We start from the raw sequence: 17,450 nt of genomic DNA on the forward strand, positions 1-17,450 counted from the left end.
CTTCTATTATTTTGTTTTCATACGTGTAAATGATTACATTTTCTGTTTAAATTATGATTCGCAGGAGCGTACACACACAGACAGACACACAGACAGACACACAGACAGACACACAGACAGACACACACACACACACACACACACACACACACACACACATACACACACGTTGGAAGGGTACCACTGAAGCAAATCCGATTATAATAAGCTACATGATTATGTTCATGTGAAAATATATGTGTAAGGATTTTGTTACATGCAGTAGGGTCTTTGTGTGCATGAAATATAATTTTCTGATTATCATCTGTGTACATGTCTAGTTTTTTTCCATATATATGTAACCGAGTGCCGAAACACTACGTTCACCTCGGGAAGCGAAGTGCAATCAAACAGGATTGAAAATGTTAGGGCTAATTTCTTAGCCCTATAAAAACTGTTATGTAAACCCGAAGGTTTCCATGAACATACGGACAATCGGAAACCACCAGACCCCATCACAAACAGAATTATACAATCCACCGGTGTTGACTTAAAGGCCAACAACTCGGGTGCAGAGTCTGCTGTGAAAGGAGCGGTCGCCTCCCCTGTCACATATACAAAACTAGATGAATACCCGCTTCGCCGGGTACCCGGCTTTGCCGGAAAGAAATAGAGCCGAATACCCGGCTTCGCCGGCGCATTGTACGCGATTGACGCCACACGAAGGAAGGGAGATAAACGCACAAAACGCTGGAGAAGATAAGGAAGAGTTACTGGGAATGGATGTACAGAAAAACCAAAATCGGTTGAGCGCTGCGCGCTGAGAGCACGTGTTGAAAATTTTCATCGACCAGATTGTGTCCGGGGTCTACCTGAATATGCCCACCAAATTTGAAGCAGATCCATCGAGAACTTTGGCCGTGCATTGCGAAGTGACACAGACAGACAGACAGACAGACACAAGCCGTATAGAGATATAGATGAGTGGATTATAATCATTTTTAATGGATTTGTTTTCTGTATCACATGAACAACCTAAAACATCACAAAGTCTGTATACTTGATCGGCCATCACATAAATAAAACTTACCAATCGGCAATGTCCAGAAAAAAAAAAGAAAAAAAGTCATGCAGTTACCATGATCTCAAATTGAAAATAGCCATTTTGTAACTGTTTCCTTTGCTCTGATCTTGCTTGAGCCATTTTTATCATCGTTTGAATTGTGTGGGTTTGTTGGTCCATTGAGGGCCGTTATCAGTATCGTTCCTCCGTAAAACTGATGACGTCACGCAGGGTAAAGCCGGCAGCCTGAATGGCGTTGACAATGACGGAGAACTGATGACGCACTTCCTCCCATCTTGCCTGTCGCTCGGTTTCGTCGCGCTCGTCTATCTCAAACAGCAGATCTATAAGGCCAGGGAAACTGCTGCCAGCGTAGACGTCGTTGGCATTCTCCGCGAATAGAAGGTGTCTGAAAACAACGTGGTAGGTCAGAATAATTAATGATGTGTCGGTGTTGTTTCATGGTTTAATGCTGCTCAGTACTAGTTCTGCTTATTTCCATTATAGTTTCGATTATACAGTGGAACCCCCCTTTTAAGACCTAAATAAATCTGAGAAAATCAGGTCTTTAAAAAGGAGGTACACATTTACAAAGGCTTTGAACAGAAAGTCTGAAAAAAGAGGGTCTAAAGAGGGAGTGAGTCTTAAATTGGGGGGTCTTAAAATGGGGGGTTCCACTGTATAGGTACGAAAGAACGGTGAAAATTCAAGAATAGCGTCCCAGATTTACCCCCCTCCCCCCCGTCAACAGTCCTCCATGGGAACATAAACGCAGTTTTACAGAATACATCTGTTTCTAATGTCAAAATGATTGCTTTCACCACGATTTTTGCTCACTTTCCACACTTCAATACAGTTCCCTCCTCCTAGTTGGTACAGTATCAGTGAATGCCGTTTCCCGTCAATATGCTTATTTGGATGATACAGTACACATACAATGGTTCTGATTTTGTCGAAAGTTTAGCGAGGGTACATTAATGCAGGTATAGCGACAATTGTCGCAACACAACAGTTTAGCGAGGGTACATTAATGCAGGTGTAGCGACAATTGTCACAACACAACAGTGCAGTGAGGAGGTGGCATGGGCTGGGATTGCGAAATGGATGAAGGGACAGGGATTTCAGAGGGAGATTAAGGACATCCAACCTGGCCTGAACTAATACTTACTTTTTCTGTGGTCTGTCCGGTAGTCCGGATGGATCCAGGAAAGCTTTCTCCAGCAGTAGCAGCTGATCGTTCACCATGCGTATGGCCATTGGACTGTACGGCAAGCAAAAACGCAATCAACTAGACGAATTCCGGACATAACTGTCGGGTTTGTATGGATTGTGAAACATTGAGGCAAGCTTTCTCACGTGACCTTACAGGCCAATCATAAGCGATGGGCATATTTCCACACATATGTGGTCCCCGTCACGTGTGGAGACACGCCGCTCGCTATTGGTTGGCTTATTATGTCACGTGGGAAAGCTTGCCTCAATGTTTGCAACTCATACAAACCCGACAGAGTTATTTCCGAGCAACGTCTATTGTAGGGACCGTTTGCCACGTAAAGCGAAATGTCTACCATCCACAGGCGCTCCCCTGTTCTGAGAAATGTGTAATCTCATATTCCTTTGACAAGATACCAACACAACCGCATTTTGGAACTCATAAGAAGTTGTCAATGTTTAAACTGGTGATACTAAGGCATGTACAACTCTTGATTCCTTGCTGCGAGACCAATTCATAGCATTCTTTAAAACTAGCGAACATTTTCAGGTTAGTTGATGTGAATGTATGCTCCTAAAAGTGACTCAAATCTTCCGAAAGGAGCTCGTCATAATTTGTTGTTTGGTTGAAAAAGACAAGGCTCAAAACGATGGATGGGGTCCTGTAATACAGAACTTACTCTGTCTTGTCCATGCCCGCTACTGCGCTTTCAAAGTTGTGCACATCCTGTGCAAATTCCTTGATAGCCGTCTCCAAATTTGCTGCAACATTGACAAACAGAATTAGTGAGCTCACCATGATTTCATTCCCCACGGAAAATCTACAACTCAAACTATTTTCTCTGACTTGTAAAGAATCACCCATCCTTCTATCCGTCCATCCCTTTGTCTACCTATCCATGACATGTGTCTTTCTCTGCTCTCATGTTGCGAGTATTGAAGTATCACCAGACATTCCCCCCCTCTCTCCCTCGATCCTCCCTCCGGCCCCCATTCTCTCTCCTCATGTGTGTGTGTGTGTGTGAGAGTGAGAGTGAGATTGAGTGTGTGTGTTCTTTTTGCTAGAGGTCATATTATATATACCACTGTCGTAGGTTACGAGAGAGTGAGAGAATATGGAGAGAGACAGACAGACAGACAGACACACATACAGGGAGGGAGGGATAGAGAGAATAATGGAGGGAGAGAAATAGAGAGAAAGAGAAAGGGATTGACAGACAGACATAGCCAGAGAGAAACTGAGAGAGAGAGAGAGAGAGAGAGAGAGAGAGAGAGAGAGAGAGAGAGAGAGAGAGAGAGAGAGAGAGACAGGCAGACAGAGCGAGATAGAGAGGGACAGACTTACAAAAAGACGGGCCGAGACAAACACGCATATAGACAGAGAGTGAAAGAAAGAGACAGAACGTAAACTGACTGTAGTTGTCGATGTGTTGTGCCAGCAGCGAGCCGTAGTCTGTGTCCAACTGCTGTCGGTTGTTCTCCAGCCCCCAGACGTAGTCCGACACGTTGAAGGGGATGATGAGAGAGTCGGACAGCGACCTCAACATCTCCACCGCCACCCGCCCCACGGCCTGGTGATACTGTTGTCAAAATAGACAAAATAGGTGGGTAGGTGTGTTTGAAACAGGGGGGGGGGGGGGGGTGGGGGGTGTATGTAAGTAGGTAGGTAGGGGAAGGTTGCCTAATATGGTTAGGTTAGGTAGGCCTAAGCAGATCGTTGAAGGGATGATGAGAAAGTCTGACAGCGACCCTAGCATCTGAAACGCTTACCGCCAATGATACTGCAATCAACAAGCGCTGACCTTTAGGTGGTTAGCACCCCCAACCCCCACCCCCTCCCCCATCCGCAACTCCCCCTCCACCCCGTAGGTTGGCTTGGTCGCTTTTTTAAATTAATGCAGGGGAGACAATTCAGCGAGTAGGGTTAACGTACATGGTTGTATCTGAAGCATACCATACACAGTAGATACTACAAAATGTCATCGGCGTACCTAAGACAATTTGTTCCCCACTACCTATCTACACACCAACTTTCAACTCAATCGGCCCGTAATCCCCACAGATCCGAGTGCGAACAGAAGGACAGACAGACAAACAAAGAGACAGGGAGAGCGGGAGCGTCTAGAAGTCAAACCCTGTGTCGTACTGTGCAAGGAGAAGGACCCGATCAAGGTGACAGTACTTACGGTAAAGTCATGGTCCAGCAGCCTTTTCACCGTCTCGAATGTCTCATACTCCGTGTGGTACAGCGAGTAGGAACCGAGTTTATACTTGTTCTGAAACAGAAGGATGGCATCGGTTCCGTGTGGTTCGGTGCAACATTTACAAAAAAACACACACACACAAACTATTGTGAAGTTTCACGTGCATACTGTTTTATATTAACAACAACTTTCACAGATGCAGACAAACTCAGTCTTTTCGGCGTAATGAGAGTTATAGTGTTGTGGTAAATTTAATGGCCATCTTATTTCGATAGCTTATGGTAATAATATTCTTAATGTTCAAAGAGAAAAATACAGATGACTAACAGTCCAGGAATTTCAGTGTCACTTTTGTGCTCAATATTCAAGACAATACCGTCAAAGGCAACGTTTTTCCCGTCTAAACGATTTGGGCAACTATTTCACGTCTGTCCAGGCATGTACAAGGAGTAGGACCAGCCTACAACTGGGACTTATACCAATTTCTTTCATGAATTGATTTCCATAATTGAAACTATAGTGCTACTAACAAAATTATTTCACCAACAAATTCACACAAGCAGCTGGGCAGTTTTGGGTTTGTGAATGAATGGTCTTATTCCAAGCCGCAATGTATCTCAGAGGGTGCGACCCCGGGCCGAATCGTTTAGACGAGAAAGAATGTGGCTTTCATGTATGGTGGCGTCTGCCTGACTGTTGATTTACCGTGTTGTAGGTATATCTGAAGTCAACAGAGGTGATGCCGATGATCTGAAGAAGAGGGGCGTAGTCACTTCCCGAGCCCAGACTCCCTACTCTGTAGCGAATGAAAGAAAACCATACTTCAAATTCCATAACATATTTAAACTAGTACTTTTACGCAACCAAGCACGCTCACACACACGCACTCATAGAAGGATACAACACATTAACTCACACCCACACACACACTCACACACTCACACACACACACACACCCATACACAAACACACACACACACACACACACACACACACACACCATCACAACCACAACCATAAAATTCATGTGACAAGAAGTTCCTTTTGGGTGTCAAAAACCGAAGGCAAGTTTTTTAATTTCATAGGGACAAAAATCACATATTATTTAAGAACACTTGGGGTTTAACAAATTTAAAACTAGCACCCCTATTACACAATAACAACAATACGTTTTCCATATAAGGTACACATAATATTTCACAGAACGTATACATAATCCTTCGGTACAAATTTATGAAAAAGCGCAGCCAGCTATAACAAACAAGGGAGGTGGATGGGGCAGAGGCGGTAAGAGCAAGTGAAGAGCGCTGCTGCGACGCGGGCGCAGGTAAAAAGCCAAGTGAGCGGCCCACTGCTGGTCAGTCAAACATACCTGACATCAGCTCACAATTTAAGACACAAGTCAAATGCACCATAAAAGCATGCAGACCGAGGGGTTGTGACTGGTGGTACCCACCAGTCACAGGCACAGTAAAAAGAGAGTTTAAATTATATTTATACTAAATAACACTTAAACTAGTACTTTTACGCAACCAAGCACGCTCACACACACGCACTCATAGAAGGATACAACACATTAACTCACACCCACACTCACACGCACACACTCACACACACACACAGACCCACACACACACACACACACACACACACACACACACACACACCATCACAACCACAACCATAAAATTCATGTGACAAGAAGTTCCTTTTGGGTGTCAAAAACCGAAGGCAAGTTTTTTAATTTCATAGGGACAAAAATCACATATTATTTAAGAACACTTGGGGTTTAACAAATTTAAAACTAGCACCCAATAGAAAGGGGCGAACTTTGAGCTCCTACCAACCCAAAAGAACGTGGACGGGAGTTTACTTGGGCAAGGCCCTACAAAAAGTTACTCTGTAAAAATCTAAGGTGAGTTGAGGGATCTGGTCTAGGTAAGTAAGGTGCATTATTCGAATAATGTTAATATGCTGTTTCACAGAGGAAGGCTTGAGCCTTCGGGTTAAATACGTGGCATAGAGAGCTACAGTTCTCTTAGTCACCGGCACAGGGGGGATGCTCATCCTATTGCAAAAATCCATATAGGATTTTAAGTGAGTTTTAATTGTCTTCACAGTATTGTCAGCAAAAGTACTGCTTCTAAACCCGGCGAGTTCCCCGTTTAGTTCTTCTTCAAACGTCTTTGCCTCTCCTGCACAAGAAACACAAATGAATCTTTTGACATATGTTTGCTTAAGTCGGAACTAACACATTCAGCCCTATGCGACCAGTTTCTTAGCAACACACACAATTTCTCCCAGTTTCCTGCCTCATGAAGCCTGGAAATAGTGTCTGGAAGAGTGTTCACCAAACCCGGTACATGTATGGCTCTGACTGAAAAGTTATGCTTCGTACTGAGCCAGAACAGTTTCCTCAATAAACAGTTCATGTATGGGTTTCTACTTCTCCCTTTGTTAATGATTGCTTTGGTTACACTGTTGTCTGTGTGCACTATCACAACGCTGTTTGTCCAAGTCTGCGCCCATCTTTCAATGCCTTGTATTGCGGCGCATAGCTCTTTATAGTTGATGTGAAGCTCGCTGGCGGCCGGTGTGTCCACGTGAAACACAGAGTATTGCCAGTCCCCTCTGCAAAACACCCCACACGCTTTTCCACACGCATCGACATGCACATGATGAGTTTCGCCTCTGTTGTAATAAATTACACCATTAAATGTGCACAGGTAAGCCAACCACCACTGCACATCTTTATGAAACTCGCTGCTGAGTTTTGTTTTGTGATTCTGCTGCCGCAGGGGCTTTATAGCGTCCAGGATGCGCCGCAAGAAAAATTTGCCTCCGCGGATTCCCTGGCAAGCCCAGTTTAAGAGTCCAGCCAAGCGCTGCAATTGCTGCTTACTTGCACGTCTCTTCTTTGAAAATTCATCGAGTTGCTGATGAACCTTTGCCAACTTTTGCTCTCCCAATGACAGAGTGCAATCACGTGTGTCTATCTCTATACCTAGGAATGTAATGCGCTGAGTGGGTCCAACAACCTTGTTCCAGCTGATATGAAAACCAAATCTCCGAACGAGATTTATCAGGCAATGCAAAGCGTTATTGCACTCTTCTCGAGTCGGTGCAATCAGCAGAAAATCATCAATGTAAACAACCACACCCTTTATGCCACGGCGTCGTAAACATCTGCCTATTGCTTGAGAGAGTCTATGAAAATGACTTGGTGCTAAGAGCAAGTGAAGAGCGCTGCTGCGACGCGGGCGCAGGTAAAAAGCCAAGTGAGCGGCCCACTGCTGGTCAGTCAAACATACCTGACATCAGCTCACAATTTAAGACACAAGTCAAATGCACCATAAAAGCATGCAGACCGAGGGGTTGTGACTGGTGGTACCCACCAGTCACAGGCACAGTAAAAAGAGAGTTTAAATTATATTTATACTAAATAACACATATACTAGTAATACCCGTGCTCCGCACGGGATTTTTTCTTCTTCATTAATTACAGAGTTAATTATGAATAAGCAACAACAAAAACGTGTTCAATGTGCAATGGCACGCGCGTACAGAACAAATGCCATACATTTATTGGGAGAGATACAACAAGTCGCGTAAGGCGAAAATACAATATTTAGTCAAGTAGCTGTCGAACTCACAGAATGAAACTGAACGCAATGCAACGCAGCAAGACCGTATACTCGTGGTCCACCGCTCACGGCATAGGCAGTGAAATTGACAAGAAGAGCGGGTAGTGGTTACGCTATGCTGCATAGCACGCTTTTCTGTACCTCTCTTCGTTTAACTTTCTGAGCGTGTTTTTAATCCAAACATATCATATCTATATGTTTTTGGAATCAGGAACCGACAAGGAATAAGATGAAAGTGTTTTTAAAACGATTTCGAAAAAAAAATTTTGATAATAATTTTTATATATTTAATTTTCAGAGCTTGTTTTTAATCCGAATATAACATATTTATATGTTTTTGGAATCAGCAAATGATGGAGAATAAGATAAACGTAAATTTGGATCGTTTTATAAATTTTTATTTTTTTTTACAATTTTCAGATTTTTAATGACCAAAGTCATTAATTAATTTTTAAGCCACCAAGCTGAAATGCAATACCGAACCCCGGGCTTCGTCGAAGATTACTTGACCAAAATTTCAACCAATTTGGTTGAAAAATGAGGGCGTGACAGTGCCGCCTCAACTTTCACGAAAAGCCGGATATGACGTCATCAAAGACATTTATCAAAAAAATGAAAAAAACGTTCCGAGATTTCATACCCAGGAACTCTCATGTCAAATTTCATAAAGATCGGTCCAGTAGTTTAGTCTGAATCGCTCTACACACACACACACACACACACAGACACACACACAGACACACACACACACGCACACACGCACATACACCACGACCCTCGTTTCGATTCCCCCTCGATGTTAAAATATTTAGTCAAAACTTGACTAAATATAAAAAAAGGGCACAGAGGTGGATTGGCCATGACTTGTGCAGTGACAACAGTAACATATTAAATTTAGAAGTAATTGCGACAAATTTACCCCAAAAAAGCGCTAGCACACACAGAACAAAATGTGATAAAACATCAAACCTAAGAAAAACAGCGTTCAATGTGCAATGAACTGCAAACCATTTACACAGCAGCAAACATGTGACGCTTTCTGAAATTTCGGTCAATGTAGCGATATTTTCTTTTTACCAGGCTCGGCGCTTGAATACACTTTCTTTTCTTTTCTTGCGTAGCTGCTCACCATTAGTAATGCAAGAATCTACAGCTTGGTGAAGGCAGACAGTTACGAAGGAAAGGCTAAATGCGGCAAAACTAAAAAAAGTGGCTATATTAACCGAAATCTCAGAAAATATGACACATGGGAGTGAAACAAACACATAAACACAGCATTAAATGAGCAAATCGTGTGCACAGTAAAAAAAAAAAGTTTTACACATATAAAAATTTACATGGTTGCCCATATGGTCTTTGTTGATGTTCTTTGTCTCGTGACGTTATCAATATGTCCACAAAATTCAAAACAGGGATCAGATTTTACCCGCAACTACTGACTCGAGCAAATAGTGTGCACAGTACAAAAAAAAGTTTTACACATCAGCAAATAGGAATGAAAATGTAACCCAGTGGTAAATTTACAGTGGGTTCTGTGAACAATAACAAATCATGTAATTGGGAAAGAATAAAACAGCGTTAAATTGTGCCCTTTTTTGAGATTTCAGTCAATGTGGACAGTCTGAGAATTCAATCAATGTGACAAAATCATTTTGTCACGCTTCAACCAAGATGATGAATGCTAGTTAAAATGTGTAAAAGAATATATAACACCAATCATATAATTGGGAAAGAAATCTCGTCGCAGTACCCTACAGCTCGAGTCACCCACAATGAAACGTTTGCACGATTGACTGGACTTAAACAAATTAGCGGCTACATTGACATAAGTGAGGGACATAAATGTGCAAAAAAATGTGCCCAGAGAACAATAGTTGTACACATCACCATATATGTCTTAAGACGGGGAAAAAAACAGCACTAAATGGAACAAAATTTGTACACTTCAGCAAACATGCGAGTGAAAAATAAAATGTTAACCCTTACACCGGTGCAATTCTGTAACACATGTTACATAGCCACTGGTGAATTAACAGAGAGAAAAATAACAAAAAACAGTCATATAGGTTTTCGCATCAATGGGAGGTAATCGGAACTGACCAAACAGACTGAGCCAATAGCGCGACATATGTCGTGACAACCAGGTGACAGTATACGTAAAGTAGCGCGACATATGTCGCGACAACCAGCCAATGTGAAATTGGTTCTGCGTTCTGCGAACAACAAAATGTTTACACATGCATTGTGCACAGAGAACAAAAGTTTTCAGATCACCATGCATATATGGCATTATGATGGTTAGGCCTGAAGAAATACATTTGCTTTTGTTTAATATTTCTCTAAAATGTGAAATTGGTTCTGCGTTCTGCGAACAACAAAATGTTTACACATGCATTGTGCACAGAGAACAGAAGTTTACAGATCACCATGCATATGGCATTATGATGGTTAGCAGGGGCGGATCTGGGTTTTGAAAGGGGGGGGTGCAAAGTTCTTGGTTTTTTTTTTTTGTATCTTATCAGCGAAGGCGCAAAGCGCCGAACCGATGGCGCGAAGCGCCGAGCATGCTAGGGGGGTCCGGGGGCATGCCCCCCCCTGAATTTTTTTTTAAAAAGGAAGCAAAATTGTGCAATCTGGTGCAATCTGAGCGTGTAAAGTGCTATTTTCAGGTGATACATTTTTCTTCTTTTTTTTGTTGTTGTCCCGCTTGGGGGGGGTGCAATTGCACCCATTGCACCCCCCCCCCCCCCCCAGATCCGCCCCTGGTTAGGCCTGAAGAAATACATTTGCTTTTGTTTAATATTTCTCTTGGGCTGCAAGCCAGCACAAAATAATTAAAACATTTCATTTGCCAAATCAGCGCCACCAAAACTGATAAATAGGACTAAGCATGGAGTATTCATGGCAGGGGCTCTTTTTTGTTTGTCATGCTGTGTGCCACACGCGTTGCAGTTGTCACCGTGTGTAGAGTTTAAGATGATGTGATTCCTATTCTTATAAAGACAAAGTCGATCTCCGTTACACCCCCGCAACAATTTACATGGTTGCCCATATGGTCTTTGTTGATGTTCTTTGTCTCGTGACTTTATCGATTTGTCGCAAAATGATTCCACCAAATTCAAAACAGGGATCAGATTTTACCCGCAACTACTGACTCTGAAAAGGTTGTGAAAAAATGGGTTGAATGTGAATGTTTATTCCTGAGACAATGCTTGGAGAGCTTCTCCCGATGTGACTGCGTCATCTGAAGTGGACTGGGTTGCGTTTTGTGTTGCATCAAACATGTCTGTGGATTGTGTTGAATTTTGTGTTGCGTCAATCATGTCGTCATCCATGATTTGACTGAGCGTTAGGACGTCGACAATAGGTGGTTTGATGTGTTTGTAGGAGTGCTTGTTGCTGCAGGGTTGTTTGGTGCAGCGGTGGGTGTAGATGAACGTAGTGAAGATGAGGTGGCCGACTGGAGGCGTTGATTTTCACGCCTAAGATTGGTTAGTTGTGTGGAGTCTTTGCTCGCTTTGGTTTTTGCATCTGACAATTGGTTGATGATGGTCTGGAAAGATTGCTTTTGTTTTTGTCGAAGTCGGGGTACTGCTTCACAGGTCAAGTTGTGGTCAGCGTCTTGAAGTGAGGTCGCAGTGAGTTGGTCGTTGGGACGCCATATCTGAAGAAAATTACAAAAAATTATACCTTATACACAGGAGTATGGAACACTGAAAAAAGATTTGTTTTGGCAGGAATGACGTTTGCATGATTACGTCTACATGAACAAAATTTTCTCTTTATACGTTTGCTCATTGGTGTAAAAATCCAGCCCCCCCCCCCCAAGCATTAAAGGTAAAAGCCATCGTAAAGATACGAAATGGAAATCTATAACGTCTAAAATATATAAAGATTCAAACGCATATTGTAACTAAATGACAACAGAAAATATACACACACAATCGAGTGCACGCATCCATGCATATAAAGTCATGTACACACACACACACCCAATAAAGGTACGTCCAATGGCACGTGTGTGTGCTGTTTTCAGGTAATAGCACCGCCCTCCCTCCCCCTCATGTATGATTTTTACGAAATGGAAATCTTTCCTTGAACCCCCCCCCCCCCCCCCCCCCCCCCCACTCATGTATTGCTATTGCCTATGCCTGGGTTAGTAAACAACGAAAGAATGCAGCGTTTCTTTCTGCATCTGCATGGGTAACGCGGGTGTGACGTTTTCATCTTTCGCTTTGTAACGGTGTTGATATTTTGATTCTCGGCCTCGTTGATCTAGTATAAACTCTACACTGAACAAAAAAACACCCTTCGATTGTACTGATAAGCGACCTTGTGTACCCTACATTCATGGGGCCAAATTTGTCCAACCAATTTTTTTTTATTTAACTTGAAATTTGATTCATCCTCAAATGTTTCCCTTCTTACTCAAAGGACGTAACCACTCGGTACACGTTTTCGAAAAAATCGATTTTGGGTGATCTATTAAATTTAACCAATTTTCTTCACATGCAAGAAAATGACATGCTTTTCGTCCATAAATAATTTCACTTCTTAATTTTACCAGGAAACATTTCAGTCTTGAGTATCAAGGGGGAAATATGTACACAGGCGAAAGATGAAATCGTGACACCGGCAGAATCCCAAACTTTGGCTTAGTACCGCACCCCCCCCCCCCCCCCCCCCCGTCCATAATGTATGGCAAGATTCCTTGAATCCCCCCCCCCCCACCCCCCATATGGCCTATGCCTGGGTTAGAAAACAACCAAAGAATGCAGCGTTGAAAGAGCGAAAATCCTGCAGTTCAGTCGTGGCGTGTCAAAATGGCGGGGGAAGACTGAGAAACGTGGCGAATAATGTTGCAAATTCTCTATAGTATAACCCCTGTGGTAGAATACAGCAAGGTTAGGAACACTTTAAGAAAGTTTTACAGACTGATAAATGGGATTTACCTGTAGAGCCAGTTGTAGGATCCAACAGCAGATTTGACAGTTGCCCCGATTCAAAGCTGGGGGAGGAGCGGCAACATTCGCTTTGCCTTTGGTTCTGACTAAAGACTGCGCGACCACACGCGACCGCCGACTGGAGGCGTTGATTTTCACGCCTAAGAAGATTGGTTAGTTGTGTGGAGTCTTTGCTCGCTTTGGTTTTTGCATCTGACAATTGGTTGATAATGGTCTGGAAAGATTGCTTTTGTTTTTGTCGAAGTCGGGGTACTGCTTCACAGGCCAAGTTGTGGTCAGCGTCTTGAAGTGAGGTCGCAGTGAGTTGGTCGTTGGGACGCCATATCTGAAGAAAATGAAAAAAATATTATACCTTGTACACAGGAGTATGCAACACTGAAAAAAGATTTGTTTTGGCAGGAATGACGTTTGCATGATTACATCTACATGAACAAAATTTTCTCTTTATACGTTTGCTCATTGGTGTAAAAAAATACAGCCCCCTCCCCCCCCCAAATGATCACACACACACACAGTGATGAAAGTGCGCATCTCTTCCCAGCCTTGCAGCGCTTTGAAAGTTGGAAGCATTAAGCATTAAAGGTAAAAGCCATCGTGAAGATATGAACAAAAAGTAAGACGTCTAAAATATATAATGATTCAAACGCATAGTATAACATAAGTAAATAACAGAAAATATACATGGTTCAAACACACACACACACAATCGAGTGCAGCATCCATGAACACACACACAGACAAACACACACACAATAAATGTACGTCCAATGGAACGTGTGCGCGTGTGTGTGGATGCTGTTTTCAGGTAATAGAACCCCCCACATGTATGGCCTATGCCATGGGTTAGAGAAGTAGAAAAAGCAAGATTCGTTCACCCCCCCCCCCCCCCCCCCACATGTAATGCGCCATGGGTCATAGATTTTTACGAAATGGAAATGAGACAGTGACAAAAGGTCAGGTGTCATGTCTACTGTCCCGAATGACACACGATTGCTGACATTTCACCATTGCCAAAAGAATAAACAAATAAGAAATAGGTAGAAAATGAATGTGAACACTGACTTTGATTGTTGATCAGTATTTTCTATGCCACTAACAAATAATCTACTTACACATAGCTGTTTGGCAAATGTATGTTGCATGGGACACACTGACATGAAAGTGGAAGATGTTTTTCCCTCTAGAGAAACTACATATCAAGTTACACTTTTTGTGCTCTTCCATTCCAGTTGGCAATCAATTGTTAACGCATGTTATTAGAAAAAATAGAACGAAAACAGATTAGATAGAATGAAAAATGTACTGGTGATGTCATTTGGGACATACTGACATGAAAACGTCACCTTTTGTCATTGTCTCAAATCTAAAACGTCCAAAATATATAATGATTCAAACGCATATTCAGACCTGGGAACCCCTGTTTTGCACTTTGACTATTCTCTGTTTCTCAAACAAACTTGGTGTATTATCAAAAAAATGAGCGTAGTCACTACTCCACACAGCGTTTGCACATCCATGATTAAAACATGCCTCATGCGCGTCAAAATGGCGGAGGGAGACTGCAAATTCTCTATCTCTATAGTATAACCCCTGTGGCAGAATACAGCAAGGTTAGGAACACTTTAAGAAAGTTTTACAGACTGATAAATGGGATTTACCTGTAGAGCCAGTTGATGCGACAGCAGATTGACAGCTGCCTCGATTCAAAGCTGGGCAGAAGCAAGCGGTCCGAATGTTGCCACGCTTTAGGTCTGACTAAAGACTGCGCGACCGCACGCGACTATACAAACAAACAAAATAAAATACAGCAGGAATGACGTTTGCATGAATCCATGATTACGTCTACATGAACAACAGTGATAAAAGTGCGCATCTCTTCCCAGCCGTGCAGCGCTTTGAAAGTTGGAAGCATTAAAATTTAAACGGGTAAAAGCCATCGTGAAGATACGAAAAAAAAGTATGACGTCTAAAATACATAATGATTCAAACGCATAGTATAATTGACAACAGAAAATATGTACATGGTTCACACACACACACACACACACAATCGAGTCCACACATCCATGTTTATTTAAAGTCATGTACACACACACACACATACATACATGGCATCAAGCAATACACAATTAAATGACACATATATGGAAAACGTATAATGAACATGAACATGGCAAGTAATTCACACCGTTACCTACTATAAAATTGATGATATATATATACCACTCACTTGCTATTCGCCTAAAAGCTTGCAGTGTGCTGTGACACATATAAGAAACCAGAAGAAAAAAGGACTTTACTTTGGCGAAAAGAGCATATGCTGCTTATTTTTGTACATAACTGCTATAACTGTATTTTTTCCGAACACTTACATGTAAAAAACATAGAGATATATCTTACCATTTCACTAAGACAGCCAAAATAACGGTCAAATTAAGGGGAGATCATGATGAAGGGGAGATCATGATGACGTACATGTCTATGGTTGCACCGGGGGAAAATATTTAGTCGCTGGAACCTATAAGGTTATACGGCGACTTATCAGATGATATTGTTTCGAACTTATCTTTTAAAAATTAAGTAAACAAATCTATGGAATATTTTGGAGTTCCATTAACAGATAAACAGATCTATCTATCTTCTTATTATTTTAGGTTCGTCTGGGGTAGAGAAATAAAACACACAGCTAGGTTCGTCTGAGGTGCGGTCGCGTAGTGTTTAGTCAAACCGTTCGCTTTCGGCCAATGGGATAGCTGGGATATTCTGTCTGCTACGACATTTCACGTTAAAAAGGCCTCAAAAAGCCATTTCGCTTTCGAAGTCGTCAATCTAACCCGGCCTATCGTCTTCATCGCGATCCGTTCCTACGGAAAAACCGAGGGACAGGGTCCAAACCGGCGGGGTTTGGTAGGAGATACGTCCACACGGCGAAAAAGGCCACGCGTATTATAATATAGATCTGCCGTGTGTTGACAAAACCGAGTAAGTCCACTGAAGCTACTTCCGAGAAAAACGACTTTTACTGTTTTAACATTTCTCAAAAGTGATGATTATCTAGATCAACCTACCGAGATAATAAGGTGAATAGCATTAATTTACGTTTACAAACCGATTTTCATAATAATCTGATGGAGGGTTTTGGTTTTGTTGGGCATTTTGTGGACTTACTTGGGTTTACCACTTTTTTCCCCCAATATCAGATCTAACAAAACATGGGCAGATCTAAGCAAGCGGACTTACTTGGTTTTACCAAAATATTTGGAAGAAGAAGTTGTGTCAAGAGAAATGACAAAACAGTGAAAATAACACTACGAATTTTCACAAGATGGAGAGAGACAGGGAGGGAGAGAGAGAGAGTGTGAGAGAGAGAGAGGAGAGAGAGAGAGGGGGGAGTGAGAGAGAGAGGAGAGAAAGCAGGGGGGGGGGGGGGGGGCGGGATGGAGGGAGAGAGAAATAAAGGGAGGGAGAGAGATGGAAGGAGGGGTGGAGAGAGGGAGAAAGAGAGGGACGGTGAGAGGGAGAGAGAGAGCTATGGAGAGAGAGATAAATGGGGAGGAAGAGAGAGAGAGAGAGATAGGAATAGACTGAGAGAGGGAGGGGGAGGGGGGGGGGGAGAGAGGATGGATTTAGGGATTGATTGAGAGAGAGGGGGGGGAGGGAGAGAGAGTGAGGAAAAGAGGGAAGGAAGGAGTTAGAGGGAGGAAGAGAGGGAGGGAGGGAGAGAGAGAGAGAGAGGACGGGAGAGACTCAATGGGATTGAGGGAGGGAAGGAAGAAGAGAGAGAGGGAGTGTGGGAGAGATGGAGGGAGGGAGAGGGAGGGAGGGAGGGGAGGGAGGGAGGGAGGGAGGAAGGGAGGGAGGGAAAGAAATAGTGGGATGTAGGGAGAGAGAGAGGGGGGGGAGATAGGAAGGGAGAGTAGAGAGGGGAGGGAGGGAGGGAAGAAGAAAGAGAGGGGGGGAGAGGAAGTGTGAGAAGGATGGAGGGAGGGAGAGAGAAGAGAGGGGAGGGAAATATATAGTGGGATGGAGGGAGAGAGAAAGGAGGGAGGGAGTGAGAGGGGGGGGGAGATAGGGAGGGTGGAAGAAAGAGGGAGGGAGAGAGAGGGGGAGGGAGAGAGTGGGATGGAGGGACAGAGGGGAGGGAGAGAGAGGAAAGGAGGGAGGTAGAGAAAAGTCGATTGTTGGCGGTAGGGAGGGAAGGAAAAAAGGAGGCAGGGAAGTAGTGAGATATATGTAGAGAGAGAGGTAGGGAGGAAGGGAAGGAGAGAGAGAGGGATAGCGGAAGAGAGGGAGAAGGAGAGAGCGAAAGGGAGGGAGGGATAGAGAGAATAATGGAGGGAGAGAAATAGAGAGAGGGAGGAAGAGGGAGAGTGAAATAAAACGT

The 17,450-nt window shown here is 43.1% G+C and overlaps 1 protein-coding gene and 1 long non-coding RNA gene across 2 annotated transcripts in view; both read right to left on the reverse strand.

The window, feature by feature from the left end:
* Positions 1-331: 331 nt before the first annotated feature.
* The window catches only part of LOC138953869 (putative N-acetylated-alpha-linked acidic dipeptidase), a gene marked incomplete at its 5' end in the record, with an annotated part of 21,171 nt that continues 4,052 nt past the window's right edge, over positions 332-17,450 (reverse strand). The window contains 6 exon segments of the mRNA XM_070325831.1: positions 332-1,451; positions 2,211-2,303; positions 2,935-3,016; positions 3,669-3,834; positions 4,441-4,530; positions 5,164-5,254. Of these exon segments, the coding sequence (XP_070181932.1) occupies positions 1,235-1,451; positions 2,211-2,303; positions 2,935-3,016; positions 3,669-3,834; positions 4,441-4,530; positions 5,164-5,254 (739 nt within the window).
* On the reverse strand, positions 8,974-16,018 carry LOC138953870 (uncharacterized). Its single transcript, XR_011451633.1, has 3 exons — positions 14,725-16,018; positions 13,055-13,391; positions 8,974-11,766 (listed from the first exon to the last, which is right to left on the reverse strand). It is a non-coding gene; the product is annotated as an uncharacterized lncRNA (long non-coding RNA).

Source organism: Littorina saxatilis, linkage group LG17 (assembly GCF_037325665.1).
Source record: "Littorina saxatilis isolate snail1 linkage group LG17, US_GU_Lsax_2.0, whole genome shotgun sequence".
Taxonomy (NCBI): Eukaryota; Metazoa; Mollusca; class Gastropoda; order Littorinimorpha; family Littorinidae; genus Littorina; species Littorina saxatilis.